We start from the raw sequence: 27522 nt of genomic DNA, 5'->3' as shown, positions 1-27522 counted from the left end.
AAGAGTTCGTGGAGGCTCACAAGCGGCTAGAGAAGGCCTGAGAAAGGTGCCTCACTTCTGGCTTAGGCATAGGATGGGACGTCTACAGACACACATCTGTGCCCCACCGTGAGAGTTGCCTCTCCCTTTACATCTCTCCCACTCACATTAGTCACCCAGGTCATTAACTGCCTCTGCAATGAGCCTGACATCAAACTCTCCAACACAGTCCAACAGCCCTTTGACCCTACCTCCATGGGGAGACTCCCGGATGTCCCAGATGAGAACCCGGCCATCATCTGAGGAGCTGGCAAAAATGTTGTCATTCACTGGGCTCACCGACAAGCCATATACTGCATCTTCGTGAGCAAACACATCCAAGGTCTCGCTGCTGAGAGACAGAGAGCAGAGAGAGGCACACAGGCACACACATGCACACAAAGAGTGCAGAGTCCCAGCCCTAGAGTTCCTCACGTAGGACTCTCCCTCATTTCCAGTGCAAAGTCAATCAAGTGAAACCCAAAGGATATTGTATTTCCTTAAAAAGTAGGTACTCAACTTTCAGGTAAAAAAAAATTCTATTAGAAAAACTTTTTATAGATTTCATGGTGAGTTTGTTTTTTTGCACTAAATGAGCACAGCTGAAAGTGACTTGATAGATGAGTTTAGTGTTTTCACTTCCTGCAGAATGTATCTGCTTCTGTAGATTTGGGGGTGGTGCCTGATTTCCAAAAATAAGGGAGCACTTTAAAGTAACCAGATCTGATATCAGCAGGGGAAGAAGAGGGTCGATGTGGCTGTCTGGTATGTGAGCAAGAGCATGGCTCTGGAACCAGGTGGCCATGTTCAGATCCCAGCACCACCTGACCTTAAGTTACCTAACATCCCTAACACCTCAGCTTCCTCATCCACAATGAGACCAGAATAGTACTGCTTCATAAAATCATTGTGAGGGTGAAACTGATGAACACATGCAAAGCACTTAGAATAGTACCTGGCACATAAAGATTAGTTATTATTATGTCGTTGTTTCCTTCTCTTCCAACCTCTCCCTTTAAATTTTCACCTAAAAAGTGTGTAAGTTCATTCCACCTTTACAAATCCTTTTCTTTTTTTTTTTAATCAAAATTTTATTTCAAAATTATTACAGAAATCTGTTTCAGAAAAGGACAGCTGGCTTCATGTTATTTCCTTCAAAAAAACGACTACTTTGGTCTAAAGAGATATTTGCCTTTCTTCATATGAAAACCAGAGTCAGTCACCTTCACATACCAACAATCTATTTACCTTTCGACATCATGGAGGATAACTTGCTCGTCATTTCCTGTAAGGGAGAAAAGTAGACATTTGATAATTCCTGCCAAGTGCTACCTGCCCATATCACATGAAATCTTAAAGTTTTCAGAAAGCATATGAGCAAAATCAGTGTTAATATAAATTAGGAGTATTAATTAGAATTAGAAGAAAAGTTTTATAAAAATAACTTCAGAAGGATATAAACAATTTTTGAAAGCCTAGTAGCAACTAGATATGTTTCCAAAATGAATTATTCGACAGAATATATATATATATATATATATATATATAATATAAAAACAACAACAAAAAACTATGGCCATTAAGAAAAAGAATAGGGGCGCCTGGGTGGCTCAGTCGGTTGAATGACTGCCTTTGGCTCAGGTCATGATCCTGGAGTCCCGGGATCGAGTCCCGCATCGCATCGAGCTCCCTGCTCGGCGGGGAGTCTGCTTCTCCCTCTGACCCTCCCCCCTCTCATGTGCTCTCTCTCTCTCTCTCATTAAAAAAAAAAAAAAAAAATTTTAAAAAAAAAAAAAGAAAATGACAAAAAGAACAAAGGGCGCCTGGGTGGCTCAGTTGGTTAAGCGACTGCCTTCGGCTCAGGTCATGATCCTAGAGTCCCGGGATAGAGTCCCACCATCGGGCTCCCGGCTCAGCGGGGAGCCTGCTTCTCCTTCTGACCCTATCCCCTCTCATGCTGTTTCTCTCTCTCTCTCAAATAAAGAAAGAAAGAAAGAAAGAAAAAGAATAAAAAGAGTAAATGATCATGGGCAAATTAAATCATTCATCCAAGCTAGCTTTTTTTTTTTTTTAAGCAAAACACTCAACTGTGAGACTTAGAATACAGATAATCTATGCCTCTGTTTTTTTAACTATAAAATAGGGATAATTGTACCTACTTTGTAGGGTCATTGCAGAGATACGAGTACATTTGTAAAACCATTCAGAATAGGGCTGAGCACTTAGTAAGTCCCCAATAAATGTTTGCTATTACTCATATCCTTATCATCTCATAGCATTAAAATCTGATGACTTTGTGATTATAAGTGATGGGAAACTTTTTCTCTTGCATTTTTCTTTATTCCATCAAAGAATCTAAAAATAATACATTCACAATATGTGTAATCCTGCTTTCAAAGGGTTTATATAACGAAACATAAAAACCTGAATATGAAAAGACAAAAGTAAAAAAATTCCCACTCTACACTGAAAGCACAACCAACAGTCACTTAAATAGAAAGTAATAGTAGCAGTAGAGATGTGGCCCGGGACATCTTAAATCCCTGGCTATCAACTCTATTGTGGGTGCATAACAAGTAAATCAAACCCATACTAATGCCTTCTAGGTAACAGGCACAGCTGAGGTGCTAGGGATACTAGAAGAGGAGGAAGATTCTGCCCGACCCTTGAGGAACTCCCAGTTCATCTACACAAACAACTAATAATGACAAAATGGGTTAACTTGTTGTAGTGAAATGCTCTATAATGGGCACACAGATAAAGGAGCAACTGTTTCCTTCAGGAGCAGGTTGAAAGTACATGGCAGAAAAGGAGAATGTTTTTATGGGGAAGAAGACATCTGAACAAAAACTCCAATAACTCAAAACTCTTACCAATGGAAGACTTAGGGGAACTGGTGGGGACTGGACAATTAATCATGATCCATGAAGGAACAGCAAAAGCAAACGATACAAGGGCACCTAAGATGGCAAGTGGTTTAGTGGGCTAGAGTACAAAATGCTGGGGAGGGGGATGAGGCTAGAGAGGTAGACAGAGGTTTACACTTTATCCTGTGGACACTGTGGGGTCAGAGGTTCACACGGTAAAACTTTATTTTTAAAAGAAAACTTGTGGGGCACCTGGGTGGCTCAGTTGGTTAAGCGACTGCCTTCGGCTCAGGTCATGATCCTAGAGTCCCGGGATCGAGTCCCACATCAGGCTCGGCGGGGAGTCTGCTTCTCCCTCTGACCCTCCCCCCCTCATGCTCTCTCTCTCTCATTCTCTCTCTCTCTCTCTCTCTCAAATAAATAAATAAATAAATAAATAAATAAATAAATAAAAAGAAAACTTGTGATAAATAAGAAGGAGGGTTAGAGACTGGTTGCAGAAATCACAAAGGCCACTGCAACAGTCCAGATAAAAGATAAGGACCTGAACCAGGGCAGTGGGTATAGAAAGAGCGCACAAACTAAAGGATGAATGTGAGAGGCTTTCAAGTCTAGATGGTGAGTGACAAGATAGGTAAATGAAAGAAAGGAAGGTTTGAGGATGACTTCAAGATGACTATGTGGAACTGTCATTTTTATAGTTAAAAGTGCTTCAATATTAGCAGTTTCTTAAAGTTAAACCTAATAGCTTAATCATTAGGTGAATGCTGATAATAACTGAGAAAAGGAATCCAGGGAACAAGAGGAAATATTTGTGCAGGGGAGAAAGACTAATAATTTTGGTTTTAGATCTGCTGCACTTAAATTGCTTTTAGAACACACAGGTAGATATTCCCTGGGAAAATCTGCAGTGCAGAAGAGAGGTCAGGGCTAGAAATGTGGTGGTCAGAAAGGAGTCTGGCTGATAGACAGAAGACATCACCAAGAGGCTGGCTTGAGCACAAGCCATTCCAATTGTACCCTAACACAACGTTTTTCAAACAGGAGCCATCCATGGATCAGGACATCAATTTGAGTCACAACCTTTAAGATCTTTAAAAATGAAATAGAATTTTTTAAAAACCAGAATGTACCACACATAGTAAGGTTAAGTACTATTTTAAGTATGTGTGTGTTTCTGCATGCCAGATTGCAATGTAAAAAGTTTTCTATCAAAAAAGAATGAGAGTGAAGGATCAAAAGAACAAAAGGAAGGAGGGGAGGAAGGACAGAGGAAGGAGAGGAGGAAGGACAGAAGGAAGGAGGGAGGGAGGGAGAAATTGCTCTCATATACCTGTTCGTATTTCTGCTGTAATGCAGAAAAGACAAGCTATGGGAAACCAGTAATTCTACAGCTCAGTGAAATAAAGGAAGAAAAACAAGGAGTTATTTTAGCACTCCTTTATCTAAAATCTCAGCCACAGTGAATTGCCCAAGGTAGAAATCTCCCTTCTTCTCACCTCCAGAGAATACTTTGGTGTTCCCACTGTTGAAAGCCAGGCAAAAAATGTTGGAATGGTGCTCTCCTTTCAGCTGTATGGGCTTGACTCTGGAGTGGATAGCTTGTTCCATGTGCCATAGCAGAACCCGGCGGTCATCTCCTCCTTGAGAGGGGAGTAAGAATCTAGGGTTAAGATGGCTGACACTTCAAGGCCGACACTCAGTTTTGCCAGCCTTGAATCCCATGCTTTCCAAAACTGCAACTCCCCAACACCGTACGATTCTGATGGGGCACATAAACCCAGGACTCTACCCCCTTTAACCATCAGTAGACACATGGTCTCTAAGCCACTCACTTTTTCCCAGGAAAACTTGAACAGACATACAGAAATGGAAAGGGATAAACACCGATATTGAAACCCTCAAAGCCCCCCTATGCCTGACTTTCCAGAGACTCCGTTGTTTAAATATTTCTTCACTTGTGCTGCCTGGGTGGCTCAGTCCGTTGAGCAGCTGCCTTAGGCTCAGGGTCCTGGGATTAAGCCCTGCATTGGGCTCCCTGCTCAGCAGAAAGCCTGCTTCTCTCTCCCTCTGCTGCTCCCCCTGCTTGTGCTCTCTCTCTCTCTGTCAAATAAATAAATAAAATCTCAAAAAAAATTTTTTTAAATAAATATTTCTTTGCTTGCTACCTAAAATCCTTCTATAATGCCCCCCACCACCATTTTTTGTCTAACAGAAGCTGAGTTGAGTTTTTAATGCTTGCAACCAAAGAACTCTATAGTAATATTTCTAGCACACTAGATTTCTCTCCTTGAGGTGATCTCATTGACTAGGGAACAGCATGTAAATGACAACTAAGGAACTGCCTACCACAGCACCATCTAGACAGGGCCTTGCTCTCCTGAAGCCCAGTCCAGCTCTTTCCTCTGCATAACTCACAACAGTCTGAATTAAATGAGCAGACTGTATATACCTACATATATCTAATGGTATTATACTGCATGAGCCAGCTCCTAAAGAATGAGAATATGTATATTCTATGTATTTTTTATATTTGCAGTTGCACTAAAAATGCCTGGAAGGATGAATAACTTTTAATGTTAACAATGATTAACAACGGTTACTATTTTCAGGGAATAGGATTAAAAGAGGGGGAGGGCGCCTGGGTGGCTCAGTTGGTTAAGCGACTGCCTTCGCCTCAGGTCATGATCCTGGAGTCCCGCATCGGGCTCCCTGCTCAGCTGGGGGTCTGCTTCTCCCTCTGACCCTCTTCCCTCTCTTGCTATCTGTCTCTCATTCTCTCTCTCTCAAATAAATAAATAAAATCTTAAAAAATAAAACTAAAAATAAAAGAGGGGGAAAGAACTTTTATTTGATATATTTGGCACTGATTTTTTTATAACACTGATTTTTTATATTATTCTAATAAAATTTTAAGTTACAAAAGGGGCAAAGGGGTGCCTGGGTGGCTCAGTTGTTAAGCATCTGCCTTTGGCTCAGGTCATGATCCCAGGGTCCTGGGATCGAGCCCCACATCAGGCTCCCTGCTCGACGGGAAGCCTGCTTCTCCCTCTCCCACTCCCCCTGCTTGTGTTCCCTCTCTCTCTAATAAATAAAATCCTTAAAAAAAAAAAAAAAAAGGGGGGCAAACACGAGCAGCAAACCACAGCAATCTCTATACCTCTTCTTCCCCTTGTCCATTCCATACAACAGCCACAAATTATAGCACATCCATATGAGGGCATACCATGCAGCCATGAAATCAGTAAATCGCTAAGAACTAACTTGGAAAGATGTCCAAAGGTCTTTGTTAAGGGGAAATGTAAGGTGTAAAACAATATGTGTACCAAAATCCATTTTGTGTAAAACAAAATTTTAAAAAGCTCCATGACCAAAGGAACCTTGTCAATTTTGTACACTGCGGAGTCCCCAGCACCTAAATGAGTGCCCCCAAAGAGTAGATTTTGAATTAACATGTTCATATTTGCATATCTACGCTTACATTTGCCTATCTATATGGTTATAAAAGAAACTGTTTATAGTGGACACCACCTCCAGGTTAGAGTTGGGAAACTTTTTTTACTGTGGTAAAATACATATAACATGAAACTTACCATTCTAACCATTTTTTTTTTTAAAGATTTTATTTATTTATTCATGAGAGACAGAAAGAGAGAGAGAGAAGCAGAGGGAGAAGCAGGCTCCCAAGGAGCAGGGAGCCCGATACGGGCCTCGATCCCAGGACCCTGGGATCATGACCTGAGCCGAAGGCAGACGCTTAACCATCTGTGCCACCCAGGTGCCCCATTCTAACCATTTTTAAGTATACAATTCAGTGGCATTCAGTATATTTGCACTGTTGTGCAACCATCACCACCATCCATCCCCAGAATCTTTACATCATCCCAACTGAACCTCCATACCCAATAAACAACAACTTCTCCCATCCCCAGTAACCACCACTCTACTTTCTGCCTACATGAATTTAACTGTTCTAGGTAACTCATATAAGTGGAACCATACAATAGTTGTCTTTTTTATTCACTTCGCATAATATCTTCAAAGATCATCCATATTGTAGCATGTTATCAGAATTCCATTCTTTCTTGAGGCTAAATAATATTCCACTATACACACACACCATATTTGTTTATCCATTTATCAACTGATGGATATCTGGGTTGTTTCCACCTTTGGGCTATTGTGAATAATGTTGCTAACAACATGGGCGTACAAGTATCTGTTCAAGTCCCTGCTTTTAATTCTTTTGGGTTTATACTACTGGGAAACTTTTATATTTTAATTTTTACTTTATACCTTCCTATAGTACTTGCCATAAACATATTTCCTTTTATAATAATAAAAAAAATCAAAGAAGATAGAGCGGCTAAGTCAAACTTATTCTCCTTCCCCTAGAAAGAAGTTGCCTTTGCTTCTTCAGTTTCTTCTTTCTTTCATGTAGGTCAAAATCAAGTTCTATGTTCTCCTCCCCCTTCATTGTCTACCAAGCTGAACCCTTAAGTGTAGTCCAGTGTTCTGTGTTTATGATTTGCCTATTTCAACTATGACTTCTCTGGCCTGGGATGGTTATCTAAATTCTGTATCTTGGGGTGCCTGGCTGGTTTAGTCAGTGGAGCATGCAACTCTTGATTTCAGGGTTGTGAGTTCAGGCCCCATGTTGGGTGTAGAGATTACTTAAAAATAAAATCTTAAGGGGGCGCCTGGGTGGCTCAGTCGTTAAGCGTCTGCCTTCGGCTCAGGTCATGATCCCAGGGTCCTGGGATCGAGTCCCACGTCAGGCTCCTTGCTCGGCAGGAAGCCTGCTTCTCCCTCTCCCACTCCCCCTGCTTGTGTTCCTGCTCTCGCTATCTCTCTCTCTGTCAAATAAATAAATAAAAATCTTTAAAAATAAATAAATAAATAAAATCTTAAGAAAAATTCTGTATCTCTTTTAAGTTAAAGTTATAAAAATAAAGGTGTGGGTTTTTGTTATTTTAATGAATAAGGACACAAGGAATTTTTTAACCTATTAATAGATTTATACAGGCAGTGGGTACTTTAGTTCTCCATAGTTCTACTCTTACTGTTTTTCCCTAACACTGAAGCCACAAGTCAGGGACCTATCATGGCTTTTGCTACAGTGTATCCTATATTACAGAAATATTTTCTATACCCATGTCTCTATCAAAAGTGTAAAATTAGGGTGCCTGGGTGGCTCAGTCCTTAAGTGTCTGCCTTCAGCTCAGGTCATGATCCCAGGGTTCTGGGATCGAGTCCCGCATCGGGCTCCCTGCTCAGCAGGAAGCCTGCTTCTCCCTCTCCCACTCCCCCTGCTTGTGTCCCCTCTCTCGCTATGTCTCTCTCTGTTGAATAAATAAATAAAATCTTAAAAAAAAAAAGTGTAAAATTAAAAGATAAAAAGGCCCACATGTTTCTTCTACTTACTCATGTTTCTAATCTAATCTCTCTGAGCCTGAGTTTCATCAAATATAAAATGGGGATCATAACAGTTCTACCCTCATGAGTTTTAGAGATTATAAAGACAAGTACAAGAGGGTTAAGTAACTTACCGTGGTCACACACAGTAAGTAATGTGGCTGAGCCAAGATTCAAAAGCAAGCAGTTAAGACTCTATCGCCTCCATTCTTAACCCCTATTCTAGGCTGCCTGCCTTACAGAACCAAAAATAAACCATAAATGACAAAGCAGTTCATCTAATGGACAATTGAAGGGATTCCCCACCTTGGAAACATAACTCAATAATGTGTAGGTTAGAATAAAACAAGGGAGCCTAGGAATAAAAATAGAAGCTGACTGAACTGGAGTAAACTGAAAAACCAGGAACAGGGAGGGACCAGGAAAAGACTGCCTGAATAATTGAAAGATTCTAGCAATACACAAAACTCACAATGGCTTGGTATCCAAAATAGACAAAGAATTCCTACAAATCAATTTTTAAAACCATTAGGAAAAGAGGCAAATATGACAATTCACAGAAGAGGAAATCCAAATAGCCAAAAAATATTACAGAGGAAGTCAACCTCTAAATTAATCAGGGGAATGCATGTTATAATTTAAATACATTCTTACAAAGTGGCACAAAGAAATGTACAAGAATGTTGACTGCATCACTGTTTATAATAGCAAAAAGCAAACAAAGCTGTAGACAACATAAATATTCACAAACATATATATTAATAGTTCCATTGGAATACTAATACAAATTAAAACTAAACCAAACAGAATACCATACAGCAGTTAAAATGAACTAGAAATATGTGTAACAACATGAATAAATCTTGAAAACCTAATGGTAAGTAATAAAGTTTCAGGAGGATATGTAAAAGTTAACCATTAAGTATATATTTTTAAATATACAAAGTAATACCATATATTGTTTGTAGATAAACACATCTAGTAACGTTTATCTTCGATTAACTTCTATTGTATCTGCAGTTTTGTTTCTTTAAAAAAAAGACTACAAGCAAATTTAACAAATAGTCAACTTTTCTCAAATCCAATTACTTTTTTTGCTTTTTAATTAATTTTTTTCAATTTCAGTATATTTAACATACAGTATTATATTAGTTTCAGGTGTACAATATCGTGATTCAACAATTCTATACATTATTCAGTGCTCATCTCTCTTTTATGTTTTATGATATTAAGAAAGTATTGTTACGTCTCTCTTATTTTAAGTAGGCTCCACACTCAACTTAGGGCTTGATTTCACGATCCTAAGACCAAGAGTCACAGGCTCTATTAGCTGAGCCAGCCAGGTGCCCCAGTATTGTTATGTCTCTTAAGTATAATAATGGCATTGTGGTGCTGTTAAAAGAAAAAAAAAAAAGTGCTTATCAATTAGGGATGCATACTGAAATAGGTGAAATAGTATGTCTGGAATTCCCCTTAAAATATTCCAGAAAAAGGGGCACCTGGGTGGCTCAGTTGGCTAAGCGACTGCCTTCGGCTCAGGTCATGATCCTGGAGTCCCGGGATGGAGTCCCGCATCGGGCTCCCTGCTCAGCAGGGAGTCTGCTTCTCCCTCTGACCCTCCCCCCTCTCTTGCTCTCTCTATCTCATTCTCTCTCTCAAATAAATAAATAAAATCTTTAAAAAAAAAATTCCAGGAAAAGGGGGTGCCTGGGTGGCTCAGTCGTTAAGCACCTGCCTTTGGCTCAGGTCATGATCCTGGGGTCCTGGGATCAAGCCCCGCATCGGGCTCCCTGCTCACCGGGAAGCCTGCTTCTCCCTCTCCCACTCTCCCTGCTTGTGTTCCTGCTCTCGCTCTCTCTCTGTCAAATAAATAAATAAATCTTTTAAAAAAATAAAATAAAATATTCCAGAAAAAAAAAGGTAGGGGGAATAGGTGATCAATAAAATGTTGGTAATTATTATAGATGGGTATACTATACTTCTGTGTATGTTTGAACATTTCCATAAAATAAAACATTTTGGATTTTTTAAATGTTCATGATAGAGGGGCACCTGCCTGGCTCAGTCAGAAGAGCATGTGACTCTTGATCTCAGGGTTGTGAGTCTGAGCCCCACATTGGATGTAGAGATTACTTAAATAAAACTCTTTAAAAAATGTTCATGATAGAAAAAGGAAAAATGAAAACTAGACTCCCCAGGATGGGCTGGGATACTCACGGCAAGAAATATAGAACTGACGGCACTTCTATTTATTCACTCAGACCTATGCCAGGCAGCACAACCTCTCCTGAATTGAAGCAGCTTAAAAAAAAAAGTTTAATAAAAAAGAAAATAATATCTACACCTATGCACTTAAAGACATAACCATTCTCACCTAAGGGTCTTCCCCCATCATCCAGACAGCATTACCTTTAGTGTTCCCTGTAGACATTCATAGGATGATTTAATTTTGCCAAATAATGCTTAGTAATTTAAAATACATGGTTATTCGTAGAATGCCTCGGGATCACTTAAAATGATGTGTCCTTAGTATCTAACATGATGATGACAGCCCAAGTCCATAGGAGACTGGAATCACTGAGGCAGAAATTAGGCAATGGCAGGGCCTGCTTCTTCTACTTTGCCCTCGAGGTTAGTGTCAGAAGATGTAAGGTGCACCCCCCACACACACTCACACACACATTTCCTTAGGCAAGGTATTAAGAGTTCTGTGCAAAGACAACACTTTCCAACCATGTGTTGGCAAAAACCACAGTGGGTGCAAACTAGGTCATCACCTGAAATTGCTGAGCTGCTTTTAAGCCAGTAGAGGGAGCATAACAGCTGTGGCTAAATCTCTGACCCCACAAAGTAAAGGAGGGCTGGTGAATCAAGGCTAAATCAATTCAGAACCTCAAAAAAAACTGGATAGTTCTCCTCTCTCTGTGAATCATCTAGTCAAATTCAAAAGAGCAGAGATGTATTGTATGCCTCCATGCAGCGAGACTGTCGGACCTGCAACTAGTCCAAGTGAAGAGTTTGATCCTTTAAGCCGGCTCTGCAAGCCTGGCAGTTGGGTGCTGCCATGGGGTTGGCCCCAGTCTCTCTAGGGCTCCTCTACGGCAGCACAGGGACCTCATAGGAAGGCAAGGCCTTTCTGCTTGGCACCAGGACCATGCAAGGAACAAGCAGAGGACAAGGCTTCTAAGCCTGGTTTCCTCATGAACAATTGCTCAGCTTTAATTCATCTGAGAACTCCAAAGGAACATAGCTACTCTGATGCTGGTCATTTTGGGTTGATTTAATTCTGCACTAAACTCACCAACTCATCCCAAAATGTACTATAATCACACTGTGGCAGCAGTATTGTAGTTACAAAAAAAACTTTATATTTAAAAGAGTACTCTTAGGGCGCCTGGGTGGCTCAGTCGGTTAAATGCCGGCCTTCAGCTCAGGTCAGGATCCCAGGGTCCTAAGATCAAGCCCCACGTCGGGCTCCCTGCTCAGTGGAGAGCCTGCTTCTCCCTCTCCCTCTGCCTGCCTCTCTGCCTACTTGTGCTCTCTCTCTCTCTGTCAAATAAATAAATAAAATCTTTTAAATAAATAAGTACTCTTTCAGGGTGCCTGGGTGGCTCAGTCAGTTTAAGCATCTGACTCTATCTCAGCTCAGATCTTGATCTCAGGGTCATGAGTTCGAGCCCTGCGTTGAGTTCCACACTGGGCATGGAGCCTACTTTAAAAAAAATAAAAAAGAACGAACCATGAGAGACGATGGACTCTGAAAAACAAACTGAGGGTTCTAGAGGGGAGGGGGGTGGGAGGATGGGTTAGCCTGGTGGTGGGTATTGAGGAGGGCACATTCTGCATGGAGCACTGGGTGTTATGCACAAACAATGAATCATGGAACACTTCATCTAAAACTAATGATGTAATGTATGGGGATTAACATAAGAATAAAAAATAAAAATAATAAAAATAAAAAAGAATTATAAAAAAAATAAAAATAAAAAATAAATAAATAAAAAAGAATACTCTCTTCAAAGAGTCCTGAGCTATAATATAAGCAAAAACTACACAAGCCCTCATAGCATACTGTAACAAAAGTAATTATTTAAAATTTTTCTTATTTTATAGCCCAGAAAAGCTGAGGCCCAGAAGGAAGAGAATTTGTTTTGGGCTTCCTCAGAAATTCAGCCAAACAGAGGACGGGACTGAGACAGCATTCTGAAACTCAGGATCAAATACACCTGCAGCACATTGTTTGAAGAGCAGGAGACTAAACCATTTAAAAGTCCATCAGTAGAAGTCGGGTTAAAATTACTGTTCAGTGAGGGGCGCCTGGGTGGCTCAGATGGTTAAGCGTCTGCCTTCAGCTCGGGTCATGATCCCAGGGTCCTGGGATCGAGCCCCACACTGGGCTCCTGGCTTGGCGGGGAGCCTGCTTCTCCCTCTCCCTCTCCCTCTGCCTCTGCCTCTCCCCCTGCTCATGCTCTCTAACTCTGTCTCAAATGACTAAATAAAAAATCTAAAAAAAAAAAAAAAAATTACTGTTCAGTGAAATAAACCAAACACAAAAGGACAAATACTGTACAATTCCACTTATATGAGGCATCTAGAGTAGTCAAATTCATACTGACATAAAGTAGATGGTGACTGCGGGGAGGGGCAATGGGGAGTTGTTAAATGGGAACAGAGTTTCAGTTTTGCAAGATGAAAAAGTCCTGGAAATGAATGGTGATGATGGTTGCATAACAATGTGAATGTACTTTATGCAACTGAACTGTATAGTTAAAAATAGTAAAAATGGTAAATTTTATGTTATGTATATTGTATATATATGTTATGTATATTTTACCACAATAAAAATGCAAAAAAGCTTATTGTTCATGTATGTACCATGTATTGTGATACCAGGAAAAAAAAAGAAAAGCATGAGGCACTTCTGTCTGTACTGACATGGAATAATCACAAAAACAAAAAAGTGTTAAAAAAAAAAAGTTTTCTTCTTTTTAAAAGAAGAAAATTTTCTTTTTAAAAATGGCAGAATGGGATAAGATCTAGCAAAGGTGGTACTCTAGAAGGCTACATGAAGTACAAGCTTTTGAAGAAAAGTGCCTAGATATCCTGGGGGCGAGTTATTCTACTTCTCGAACCTCAGTTTTATGATTCTAAGATGAAGAAAATACCAACTATCTCGCAGGGTTGTTGTGTGTATTGAGATACTACATGTAAAAACACCCAGTGCATCATGTTAGGTATACATAACCCTCAAGTTCTAGTTTCTTGTACATATCATTAATGAATTTGTCCTAATGTTTCCAACTCGTTTTAGGTAGCATAAGAGTATAAATAGCATGATACATTTTTTTAAGATTTTATTTTTAAGTAATCTCTACACCCAATATGGGGCTTGAACTCACAACCCCAAGATCAAGAGTCACATGCTCTACTGACTGAGTCAGTCAGCACTCTGATACATTTTAATAAAAAATACACAAATTCGTACATGGAAGGGTAGAATCAAAATGTCTAACAGAGGTTACCTCTTGGGAATAGCAATTTTAGTTAATACCCTTTTATATTGTAGGGACGGACGCCTGGGTGGCTCAGTCGTTAAACGTCTGCCTTGGGCTCAGGTCATGATCTCAGGGTCCTGGGACCCAGCCCTGCATTGGGCTCCTTGCTCAGCAGGGAGTCTGCTTCTCCCTCTCCCTCTGCCACACCCCCTGCTCGTGCTCTCTCTCTCAAATGAATACATAAAATCTTTTTTAAAAAATACCCTTTCATATTGCTGCAGTTGTTTGGTTTTTTTTTTTAACTTACAAAGACTAAAGGAAAATTATTCAGCCTGGCTTAAATCTTTTTAGCCTATTTACTCCTTCTTTGCAGTGTATATAATCGCCACTTTGTGAAGCCAAACTTTTTGTGTGGCCCATACCTCTCCTGAGTTCTAAGAGGCCGCATGAAGATACAGAGGCAGAGCCTGTGGGCCACACAGCCAGCCACTTCAGTGAATAGGAAATAAAGTCTGTTTTGCTATTTTCCCAAAGATGAAAATAATTAGCATTATTATAAGTACAGAAATTCATTCACATACATCTTTGCTTGTGAGGTAAGGATTATATAAACCCTTTTTCCAGATGAGGATCAGAGAGACATAATGACTTGCTAATAACCCAAGGAGCTAGGCCTGGAGCCTAAAACCAAGTTGTATCCCTCTTACCAAAGTGGGGAGGCCAAAACACTCCTTAGAATTTTAAGTGAGTCTGCCCTACCACATTACACAGGAAAGAAAAGCATTTTCCATTTTGTCTCCAATTTATTTTTCCTAGACATGCCTAACATTTTGCTGGGGTTTTTTCTTAAGTCATTTTCAAGTGTAGAGCTTTGTGGCATTAAATACATTCACATTTTCACATTGTTATGCAACTATCACCACAACCCATCTCCAAAATTTTTCATCTTCACAAACTGAAATTCTGTACCCACTAAATAATAAATCTCCATTCCTGCCTCCCCCTGTCTTTGGCAAGCATGATTCTAACTCTAGAGACCCTATTTCTGTCTCTATGAGTTCAACTACTCTAAGTACTTCATATAAAGGGACTCATACAAAATTTGTCTTTGATTAGCTTATTTCATCATAATGTCTTCAAGGTTCATCCATATTGTGGCATGTGACAGAATTTCCTTTTTAAGGCTGAATAATATTTTTCCCCCCAAAGATTTTATTTATTTGAGAGAGACACAGCAAGAGAGGGAACACAAGCAGGCAGAGTGGGAGAGGGAGAAGCAGGCTTCCTGTGGAGCAGGGAGCGCCATGCGGGACGTGAGGTCAAAAGCAGCTGCTTAACAACCGAGCCACCCAGGCGCCCCAAGGCTGAATAATATTCTACTTCATGTATATGCCACATTTTGTTTGTCCATTCATGCTCCCACCCTTTGGCTATAGTGAGTAATGCTATTATGAACATGAGGGTACAAATTATCTGCTCAATTCCCTGCTTTCAATTCTTTGGGGTTTATACCCAGAAATGAAATTCCTGGATCATATGGTAATTCTGTTTACTTTTCTGAGGAACTGCCACACTGTCTTCCACAGTGGCTGTGCCATCTTACATTCCCACCAACAGAGCACGAGACTTGCAATTTCTCCACATCCTCCCCAACACCTGTTATTTTGTTTGTTTTGTCTTGTTTTTAAGTAATAGCTATCCTAATGGGCTTGAAATGTTTGTGGGTGTTTTTTTTTTTTTAAGATTTTATTTATTTATTTGAGACAGAGAGAATGAGAGAGAGCACATGAGAGGGGGGAGGGTCAGAGGCAGAAGCAGGCTCCCTGCCGAGCAGGGAGCCCGATGCGGGACTCGATCCAGGGACTCCAGGATCCAGTCGCTTAACCAACTGAGCCACCCAGGCGCCCTTTTTTTAAGCTTTTATTTATTTATTTGACAGAGAGCGTGAGCGAGAGCAGGAACACAAGCAGGTGGAGTTGGAGAGGGAGAAGCAGGCTTCTCGCGGAGCAAGGAGCCCGATGTGGGGCTCGATCCCAGGACCTCAGGATCATTACCTGAGCTGAAGGCAGACGCTTAATGACTGACCCACCCAGGCGTCCCTAGGCTTGAAATGTTTGCTGGCCTTTTTGACCCTCAAATAATAGACCAAAATGACTCTCAAGTCCTTACTGATTATCTTGAAGCATATCATGCAATCTATTATTTTTCTTATTTCATTTTACATTTACCTACTCTGAAAGTCAGTACTTATCAGGAGCACCTGGGCGGCTCAATCGGTTTAAGTGTCCGACTCTTGGTTTCGGCTCAGGTCATTACCTCGGGGGTCATAAGACTGAGCCCTGGTTCAGCTCTGCTGGGTGGGGAGCCTGCTTGAGATTCTCTCTGTTCCTCTCCTTCTGCCCCTCCCCTCCCATGCTCTTACTCTCAAAAAAAAAAAAAAAGAAAGTCAGTAGTCACTCTTCAGCTCACTCACTCCATCCAAAGAGTTGCCTACAGTTTATACTTATTGGTTTGGTGTTTCACTACCGGAATGAAATGATGTCATATATAAATTTGAGATATTTATATGCATACTCTCCTCAAATCACTTACAAAAACATTAAGAGCACTAATCTCCATTTACCCAAGCCTGCCACTTCTGTAATTAGACCTATTTTAGAGACAGATGTAGCATGAGGCAGTACAGCATTCAAAACCACAGGCTTAGAATTCAAAGTGCATCGGTTCAACTCTTAATGTTGATACTACTTACTAGCTGAGTGCCTTCAGGCAGGTTACTTAACCTCTTTCAATTGTATCCTCTCATCTGCAAAACTGAGAAAATAACTCTACCTGTTTCATAGTACTATGTTAGGATTGATGAGATAGATCTGTGTGGAGGGCTTGGCCCATTGCCTGATATGTAGTATGAGCTACAGAAATGTTAGCCAATTATATGCTGTTTGAACTCCAACAACAGCTAACTTAGCTAAATTTACTCTGGGCCAGGGGCTATCCTAAGGGTTTTACATTTAGTGGCTCTTCTAATCCTTTTAACAATCTTATGAAGTAGGTATTGTTGCTATCCTTATTATCCAGATAAAACTACAGAAAAGCTAAATATCCTGAAGGTACACAGCAATCAAGAGTGGGAGTTGGGATCTGAATCCCAGCTCCTTACCATGATACAATTCAGCCCCTCGAAAACAACAGGGGCCAGGCCACAAAAGGCCGACTGGAGAAGAGACAACCCTTTTAAAGAACAAGCCGCTACTCAGCTCCAGCCAGTTACTGCCACAGAGAAATGCAGCCTCAAGGTTGCCTGGTCTTTGAATTTTTCAAGAAAAGCCAGCAACCTAAGGGGAAGATTTTTTTCTTAAAGTTTTTATTTATTTAGAGCAAGAGAGAGCGTGTGCACACATGTGCGTACAGGGGTGAGGAGGGGCAGAAGATGAGAGGGAGAGAGAATCTCAAGCAGACTCCCCTACTCATGACCCTGAGATCATGACCTGAGCCTAAACCAAGAGCCGGTTTTAACCGACTGCGCGACCCAGGCGTTCCTACAGACTAAAGGATTTTAATGTAACATACTGAAAATTTCTCTGATAATGGTTTCAGATTCTACATTGCAACTAATCTTTAAGAAACTTCCACTTGTTGAGTTTTGATATAATCTCAAAGAATATGCATGGTTATCTGATAAGGCATTAAAATACTCTTCCCTTTTCTAATTATATACCTGTGTAAGGCTGAATTTTCTTCCTCTGTCAGCTAAACCAATTATTTCACAACAGATTAAATGCAAATGCCTTCGTAATGTCTATTACGACATTAAAGAGTTGGAAGAGGTAATGTAACTTCTCTATTTTTTATTTTAGAAAAGTTACTTTTTGTTAAGACATTATTATGTTAATATAAGGTTTATTATTTCTATTCTTAAAAGAATTTTTTAAGCTCTATCAGTTTTAAATTCTAATACAATAAAAACTGATAAAAATGACCTATATAAACTAAAGTTCTTTGAGGTCTTCAATGACTTTTAAGAGGACCTGAGACCAAAGAGTCTAAGAATTTTTTATTTAAGACAGTGGTTCTCACCCAGAGTGATGTCCTGCCTGGACCATTTGGCAACATCTAGAGACATTTTCGGTCATCACAACAGGGAAGATGCTACTGGCATATACTGGTTAGAGGCCATGGATGCTGCTAAACATGCTACAATGCACAGGACAGCTCCCCATAACAAAGAATTACCCAGCCCCAAATGTCAATACTGTTGAGGTTGAGAAACCCTGCTTTTGAGAAATATTCAATGGCGTACCAAAAAAATGTTAATATTAAGAAAACAGCTACAAAACAGCAGAGATGACCTAATCCCAATTTCTTAAATTTTTTTAAAAAGATTTATTTGAGAGAGAGAGGGAGAGAGTGTGAGAACACAAGCAGGAGGAGGGGCTGAGGGAGAGAGAGAATCTCAAGCAGACTCCCAGATGAGCGAGGAGCCTGACCTGGGGCTCCATCCCAGACCCTGAGATCAGGATCTGAGCCGAAATCAAGAGTCAGACACTTAACTGATTGGAGCCGCCCAGGCGCCCCCCAATTTTATTTTTAAACTATGTACACATGCATACCAAAAAAAGGCTAAAATATGTCCCACGTGTCAAAAATGGTCATCCTGAGTAGGTGGTATACTTCCTTTCTTTAAATTCTATTTTCTGAATTTCCTATAATTAATACATGATCTTTTTAAAAACGTATGAATAAGTAGGAAGCCTGTCTTCTAAGTGTCCTATTCTATTGACCTGCATGATTCAACAGGAAATTCTCAATAGTAAAGTATGGAATTAGTGAAATGTCAAAGAACAAAAGCTCTTCAAATAGAGCTAAGGGAACACTAAAAACAGATTCTTGGATCTATCAACAGTAAGGATTTACAAGGAAGTTATTAAGATAGTATGATGCACTGTAAGGTACTCCCAGACCACAGATCATGTCCAGTCTCACTTCTGCCGTACAGAATTAACCTGGACAATACGTTCTCATGATTATATCACAGGCACTCTCTTCATTTATTGAGTAGTTTCTGATTTTTTTTGTTTTTTAAAATAAGAGCACTGCCTGCCTGACTTTTGTAAAATTCCTTGCATAACAACATTAACAACCTAATAAAGCTTTCTTTTCTCTTCTTGAGAAATTCTAAGAAGGTTGAACCAATACAGGCCCAATGCTTTAGTTCTTTTAGGAAGGCACACAATACCCACCCACAAGCAGGTATAAACAGAGATGTCAACCCTGAGACTCAAGGGCTGCTTGAAGCTGGTTGCCAAACATGTAAATTTCAGTTGTTTTTTTGCCAGTATGTGGAAGGCAAAAACACACGCTTCAGCCATCTATGGCTGCTAGTGATATCTGTATAAACCATCAAACTTGGTTAAGACACCTATAAAAAGGAATGCCTGGGTGGCTCAGTCACCTTCAGCTCAGGTCCTGATCCCAGGGTCCTGGGATTTCATCCCACATCAGGCTCCTTGCTCGGCGGGGAGCCTGCTTCTCCCTCTGCCTGCTGCTCCCCCTGCTTGTGCTCTCTCTCTCTCTGACAAATAAATAATCTTTAAAAAAAAAAAAAAAAAGACACCTATTAAAAAAACACACAACAATCCTCAGAGGTTCCAATTATTCACTTGGCCTTAAGTGTAACACAAAAGATACAATTGAAATTTAGATACAAGACTTGAATGGAAATTCAGAATGAGAGAAGTTGTGTAACAAGATTTTGACAGGCACCTAGGTTTGCAGAAAATTCCTCCTCCTGAGTAATGTTCTTGGAAGGAAACAGACTTTCCAAAGTAAGGGAAGTATAGTCAGACTAAGAATTAAAACTGGAGACAGCCAGAGTGACAGTTTGCCTCCAACCTGGAAAATCTCTACTGACTCATCTCTAAAATAATGGGCACTGCCAACTTAATCAAAACAACCATGTTTAAGGACAATGAAACTGCAGATAGAATGTAGTAGCAGAGGGGTGCCTGAGTGGCTCAGTCAGTTAAGTGTCCGACTCTTGATTTCAGCTCAGGTCATGATCTCAGGTCTTGGGATTAAGCCCTGCGTTGGGTGGGCTGTGCACTCAGCAGGGAGTCAGCTTGAGGATTCTCTCTCTCCCTCTCTCTCTGCCCTCCCCCTGCTCATGCATACAAACTCTCTCTCTAAAATAAATAAATCTAAAAAAATAAGGAAAGAATGTAGGGGCAGAGGAAGCCAACGAAAGTTTAACACTTTACTTGAGAGTAAAGTCCTTTACAGAATCTCATGACTTTCCCTATTGAGAGACGACATCAGAAGACCCCTGAGATTCAGATTTTAATCCTGACTATACTACTTACTAGTTGTAAACTACTGAGCAAATCACTTTACTTCTTTGCTCCTGTGTCCCTATATGTAAAATTAAAAGCTTCAATTAGATGACCATTATTCTTTTCCAGCAATAAAATTCTATGGTTCTACAGAGACAGAACGTTAATAGTAAATGGATCACAGTGACAATGGTGAAATCAGGACTCTAACCCAGATCTCTTAAACTTCTTTATTGATGTCATTTCACAACATGAAAGACATTCTCGAGGCAACTGGCCATATACCTGAAAAACTACAATTCCTGAAAATCCTTCCCAGGGCCAAACTATACATTTGAGGGGCCAACTTTTACTCCAAATGTATTCTGGTACTGGACAGATACTCCATAACATGGAGTTTTAATAACATGGTTTTAGTATCAGTATCACACCTACATTTTGGATAAAAACACCTCAGGAAAAAAAATCCCAACTCAGTGGTGAATCATTCCCCAAAACACCTTTCCTTAAAATCAACTGCAAAAAAACAACCCACAGGAAGACTTTTTAAAAAGAGGGGAGGAAGAATGTACAAGTGAACAGTAGAACAATAACTATAAGATGAGGTATACACAAAGGAAGAGGTAACTCACTAGGCTCTGGATGTAGCATTTTCTTAATGGTTTTAGCTGCCTCTCCTCCTTTCTAATAAGAAACAAAGGGACAGGGGCGCCTGGGTGGCTCAGATGGTTAAGCGTCTGCCTTCGGCTCAGGTCATGATCCCAGGGTCCTGGGATCGAGTCCCGCATCAGGCTCCCTGCTAGGCGGGGAGCCTGCTTCTCTCCCTCTGCCTCTGCCTCTCTCTCTCTCTGACTTTCATGAATAAATAAATAAATAAAATTTTAAAAAAAAGAAACAAAGGGACAAAGGACTAACCATTCTGCCTCTCAGACTCAATCCAGTACCTTAAAAGTGGCAGCTGAAAGACCTGACAGCAGAATGGAGACTTGGAGCCTTTCTCACCAGAGGCATTCAATGGTGAACAGGAGAGCTAAGAGAGTAGGGCTTTGGTTTTAGTTGAGTACCGGCCAGCTCAGGTGATTATGAGTAGGTGGTCATATAACTTATCATTCAAACTAGGACTTCTTTTTAAGAATGAAAGGAGTGTTAATAATTGTACTGGGACAATGGGGAAATTAGGATAGTCCCAAGCAAACCAGGATATACAGTCACCTTGTTATAAAGGACCCTAGCCAGCAGCAAGGTAGGTAGGGGACCTACACAGTGACCTTATCAACCACGTAAGGTAATCTTACCTCGCTGTATCAAGGCGTAGGAGCCCAGCAGAGGAAAAACGGAAGATGGGAATCAGTCTTTCCACCAACATCTCTGCTACTAGGATCTGTTATAAACCTATCAATTTCCTCAGATGCCATTTTCTCATTGATTCCTATATCCCCAGACCTCCAGAGTATAACTTCCATTTTAAAATTGGCCCTAATAAGAAAATGATACTCAGAGCACATGGACTTGACCTCCAATGCATATCAACTCTGCATCCTGAGAGGTACGTGATAGCATCTTGGGTATCAACACTGCAAAGTGCAATGAGTGAGTAAGGTATCAAGGAAGGTGTGACCGTGAAGGTATGGGAAGAGCAGATAACAAAAGTGACAAACTGCTGTTGTCAAGTCTTTCCCTGAATTCCTGACTTAGGATAACTGACATGAAAAGCAAGTGGAATCTAACCCTCCTTGTTAACCTAATCTGTGATTAACCTTGGAAAGGGAACGACTTCTTTTTCACAGAAGCAGAGTGAAGTTGCTGGTGACAGAAGTAAATTTTATTTGCAAGAACACTATAATTCGAGCTCAGTAAGGATTAAACAGGCTTATCATCTGGTCTAGGAGTCATACCTTCCTTTATGATATTATGTCTGTGGCAAAGTACTTCCAAATGACTTACCAGTGCTTTCTGGGCAAATTATCCCATGTTACATTGTTTAAACCTTCCAAAAAGCACTTTATCATTATTCATCTATGTCCTTATGAGGAGACACCTTTTGGCTGAGATCAGGGAAATGTACTCAACCAGCATGCTTTCAGCAGATATCAAACTCAAATTATAGGCTCAGTAAATAGTACGAGTCATGTATGTTGTTTGTACTTTTGGTTGGGCTAATGGAGAAGAGGAACCAAACTGGTAACCAGAATATACCCACTCCTAATTATACCTCACTAAAGCAGGTGAGTTCAACCCAGTGTGAAGTTACATGGTTTATATAAGCAAGTGTGGAACACACAAAGTGTAAGGAAGAAGAAGACTTTAGATAACTGCCAAGACCAACATCCAGCTGATTTCTAGCACCAAGAAAGATCTGCTGGAGGTTTGAGTATGGTAGCTATGACCAGAACTATGCTTATTGGCTCAAAACCCACTGATCCATCCCCACAGCTATACCCCCTCCCTTCATTTACACAAAGGGGGTGAGAGAAGCAGGTAGCAAAGTACCAGTGATACCAGCAAGAGAAGAGAATGTAGGGGAAAAGTCAGGTCCTACAAAACAGTCTAAAAATTTCAGAGCAGTCAGCAGCTGTCTCAGTTGCTCCAGCAGACCCAGGCTGCAAATCCAGCTCCACCGCAAACTACAGGAGCCTTGGAGGTCATTTAACTTCTCTAAACCTCAGTTTCTTCATATGTAAAATAAGGATAACAGCACTAACCCTACCTTAGGAAAAGTTTCTTGTAATTATTAAATGTGGTCACATATATAAATGTGCCTGACATAAGAAACACCCCCAAATAATATGTGATAAATGAATGACATGCTCAAAAATTAGCTATTTTTATTGTTTAACATTCATCTTTGTGAACAGCAATGTCTCAGTTGAACGTCAGGTGAGGCATTCCTATTTAATTTGGTGGACCCTGGGGAGCACTGTAGATTTTTTGAGGGATCAGCAGCGAATGTGTGATCATGAGAGTTAAGTTTTACGAAGCTTATGTTGGCAGTAATGACTAATAAGTATTAAAGCTGAAAAGAACAAAAATCTGGGAAGCAGCTACTGGGACCAAATTTTCTACAACGACCAAGGTAATAGGCCAAGGTAATAATCTTTTTTCATTCCTAGAATTATATTTCACTTCATCTGAACCAGAAACAATGAATTCCAATATCTATTCTTCCACCAATGCCCTACCTGTTCTTTGCGTTTCAGAACCCTCAGCAGTCATTGATCAATGTCCTTTCTTGATTTTTTAGCACTTAGTTATGACAATTAATACAAAACCTTCAAATGCCTGTGTCTTTCTAGACTATAGATAACACTGGTTATTTTCCAAGTGGCAAATAAGACATATATGAAGTGCTTAGCAGAGAGCCTGGCACACATTATAAGCTAAATAAATGATTAAAAAAAATTTTCGCAGTTATTATTAAGATTAAAGAGGCACACATAGTATGTTCCTATTAAATATTTTTAATGAATAAATAAACATAAGATACCTGTGTGGAACAACTTAACTTTATTTACAGCAAAACACAAATATAATTTACCATCTAAGAGGAGCAACTAGAGTTGCACATGTGCTCAGAAATTGCTAATTTTTCCAGCTTTCAATTTTTAAAAGAGATCCAGAAAAGGTGAATTACCCTATAAGAAAAGGGAAAGAAAAATATAAAAAGGCAACTTAGAAACAGCACATGCCTGGGAGCAATGGGCCCTACTTGGCCTGCTGACTGCCAAAGACTAACAAGGCAGCTCTGGGCAAGTCATCTTTCTACTTTTCCACTCCCTCTTCCATAAAATGAAGATCTTCCCCTCTCTCTGATTCAATGAGGAAGAAAGAAGATACAAAAAAGACTACATAATGAAGTATTTCCCAAGCTTCAGTCAATCTCGATCAACTTTAGATTTCTGCCATATCCATGTAAACACATTTACCATTATTTTTCTTTAAATTGACTTTTAAAATTTTAACCTCACCTTAAGCAATAAATTCATTAAAAATATTTTATACATGCTGGCTAACTTTTCCATATATAAAAATAAATGTACTATTAAAACTTAAATATTTATTCAAAAATCACCTAAAATCAGCTTACATATCCACAGGCAAATAGTAACCTCACCCTTATAACTTAAAATCAAAAATTTATTTTATTTTTATTTTTTTAAGATTTTATTTATTTACTTGATAGAGAGCGAGCACAAGCAGGGAGAGTGGCAGGCAGAGGGAGAGGGAGAAGCAGGCTCCTCCCAGAGCAAGGGAAGCCCGATGTGGGACTCGATCCCAGGACCCCGGGATCATGACCTGAGCCGAAGGCAGTCGCTTAAGCAACTGAGCCACCCAGGCGCCCAAAATCAAAATTTTAAACAGAGAATCAAGTAAAAAAGAAATGTAATTTCACATTCTCACAATACTCTGAGGTTAATCCTAACAGATTAATATTCAGTTCTTCAATTGTAAGAGACAATACTTAAAGTGTGGGGCACCAAAAATTGAAAACAATCGATTCCTTCTTAATCTATGTCATCTTCATTTGAATTAGGATTTTAGTTCCTTTAATTTTAAAAGGCTTTAATTCTACCCTTGAGTATCTAAATTCAGACTAAAACAATAATAAAAGCAATTACTTCTTTCTTGAACCCATAAAAAAGAAAAAAATTAAGTGCTGTTTATTAACAAATGGAAGTGCTCTTCACCTGGCTCAATGCATAAGATAAACGCATCTACTTCTTCTGTAAGTTACTTCCTAACTCACAATTCAGAACACAGCATCCATCTGTGTTTCAAGTTTTACTGGTCAATAAAGTTTCCCTGATCTAAATGATTCCAACTGCACTTTACAACCAAATCTAACAATCATCAGTGAATGAGCACACACTTGTGGTCACCAGGATCCATAACTGAGGGCCACTGCTCCTCTTAGGAACTCTTAGTAATGAAAAACACACTGGCATAAGTTAAGTCAGTGATGATCCTTTGAACAATACAGAACACAAAGACAACTTTTTGCTGTGCTAATAACGTCTAATAAGACTGGCGGTCATCAGTTCAACCTCACTAGCTTATTTTAAAGTAGAAGTGACAAACCTGGGCGTAATTCTAAATTTGCCAATCTTTGATAGGTATCAATTAGCTGACTGAAGAACAAGTGGGAAAAATAATGTGCATCTATAAATATCCATGTTACCTTATCCTTATGACACGATCTCTATAATTTATCATAGCAATGTCCTCCAAGGCCATCTCTATGAGCCTTCTTTCTTTCCCACTAAAACTCGTAAGCAAGAGGATTATTTGCTATAATAAGTACTGCAAATCCGAGAAAAATCAGGTATCTATTAAAGTATCATAAAGCAGAGGGGAAACATTTTTTAAAGGGCCATATGCACTATTACAGATGATAAGTAAATGTTCCTAAAATGCAAGCTTGGGGGCATGGTTTATACCTGATATATCATTTCTGTTCTTCTAATTGCTTCTGCTTTATAAACTATGCACTCAAAAACTATTTGTTGAACTAATTAATAGACGAAAGGATAAAATTTAACACCTTCACAGCAATGGATTATCAGTAAATAGAAAGGCCCAGAAGAAAATCCAATAATTGATTCCCTAATCACCTTATTGAAATGTGTACTATGAAAGCTTTTTCAAGTCACAAATCTGCCCTACCACTAGCCATATTTTTCCTGATAAACTAACCACTGGACCAACAAATTCATTCCAATTAAACACCTGAGAAGTTCTAATGAGTTTAAGACTTTATTCCACTGGCTAAAGCCACTTTACCTGTAGATAACATGCTCTTAGATGAATTTATTTACAAAAAAAACTGATTCCATAAAATTGATAGAACTAGTGACTGGGAAACAGGAAATGATCATTATTAATAGGTTCAAGTTGAGAATATGGTTATTATCACAGCTATTATTTGATGCTTAAAAATACGTTTTGATGACAACACTGGGGTTAAGCTTATTTACAAAGCATTTTTAACAGTTCATCTCATTGAGAGCTTTCTCAATTTTTCACATTGTACTGTGCTATGTGCAAATAAATGTTAGATATTGAAAGTGTCAATCTCGGGGCGCCTGGGTGACTCAGTCGTTAAGCGTCTGCCTTCGGCTCAGGTCATGATCCCAGGGTCCTGGGATCGGGCCCCGCATCGAGCCCCCCGCATCGGGTTTCCTGCTCAGTGGGAAGCCTGCTTCTCCCTCTCCCACTCCCCCCTGCTTGTGTTCCCTCTCTCACTGTGTCTCTCTCTGTCAAATAAATAAAATCTTAAAAAACAAAAACCTTAAAAAAAAAAAAAAGCTTCTGAAGGTGCTTTTCCTACATTTAGTCATAAGCACCAGGAAAGAGATCATAATCTCTCACTGAAACTCAAAACTTCATACTAATGGGCTATTAATCTGCTAGCTCTACAGGTTCTAATATCAATTAGTCTTAAATATCAATTCAGGGAAAATAATATTATTAGATGCAACCAAAGACTTAAAGGGTAAACCCAGGATATCCCCCAATATGTGTTCTTACATTCCTTGATGTTGGTAGGATCTCTTATGAGCAGTACTTCAACATACACTGTGCCTTCTCATTCCACATCAAAAAGTCACAAAACTATCCTGTCTGCCCCATTTGCACAGGTCTGTTACCAATACTGTAAGAACAAGTGTCAGCTAATAATAATATCACAAGTTATAAGTACCAAAGGGAAGGAAAACAAGCTCAGCTTTTCTCTGAGAGACCCGGCACTCTGTTCAGCACACAACCTAAACTTTACCTAATGTAGTTCTTTAAAAAAAAAAAAAAAAAAAAAGATTTTATTTGTTTGTCAGAGAGAGAGAGCACGCGAAAGAGGGAACACAAGCAGGGGGAGTGGCAGGCAGAGGGAGAAGCAGGCTCCCCGCTTAGCAGGGAGCCCGATGTGGCTTGGATGCGGGGCTTGATCCCAGGACCCTGGGAGCCAGGGGCAGACGCTTAACTGACTGAGCCACCCAGGCGTCTCCTTAATTTAGTTCTCACAAGAGCCCTTCAGGTAAGTGCTGGTACATCAGGAAACAGACCCAGAGAGTAACTTGACTACAAGGTCATACATTAAATGACACAGCAGTGACCATGTGTGTATGCAATACCACATTGCCTTAGAGAATAGCACAGTAATGCCCTTTTCTGATCAAAATAAAGAAAAATACTTAAGTTAAAAGTATTTTAATGTTTAAAAAAAAAAAAATCCTCCCACTTGTTGCTGTCACAGTCTCACTGCCCAAGAGAACAGTTTTCTCCTTCCTGATTTTCTCTGGCTTACTCTTAATATCTGCTGGCCTCATTGTGCCCTGGAAAAGGGGCCAGCTGTTAGAACAAAATAGCAATGATGTATCCTTAACAAATCGCATTTTATAAGGCCAC

At 39.8% G+C, this 27522-nt stretch overlaps 1 protein-coding gene across 2 annotated transcripts in view; it reads right to left on the bottom strand.

Annotated features, from left to right (window-relative positions):
- DCAF5 (DDB1 and CUL4 associated factor 5) overlaps window positions 1-27522 on the bottom strand; it is a 97496-nt gene that overhangs the window by 66841 nt on the left and 3133 nt on the right. For both annotated transcript variants that reach the window (XM_034992738.1, XM_034992739.1), the window contains exons 2-4: window positions 4385-4528; window positions 1267-1303; window positions 231-370 (exon numbers count right to left, since the gene is read on the bottom strand). In XM_034992738.1, the coding sequence (XP_034848629.1) occupies window positions 231-370; window positions 1267-1303; window positions 4385-4528 (321 nt within the window). The remainder of the gene's footprint in view (window positions 1-230; window positions 371-1266; window positions 1304-4384; window positions 4529-27522) is intronic.

Source organism: Mirounga leonina, unplaced genomic scaffold (assembly GCF_011800145.1).
Source record: "Mirounga leonina isolate KUSES-001 unplaced genomic scaffold, KU_Mleo_1.0 Mir_82, whole genome shotgun sequence".
Classification (NCBI taxonomy): Eukaryota; Metazoa; Chordata; class Mammalia; order Carnivora; family Phocidae; genus Mirounga; species Mirounga leonina.
This window is presented reverse-complemented; position numbering and strand designations above follow the sequence as displayed.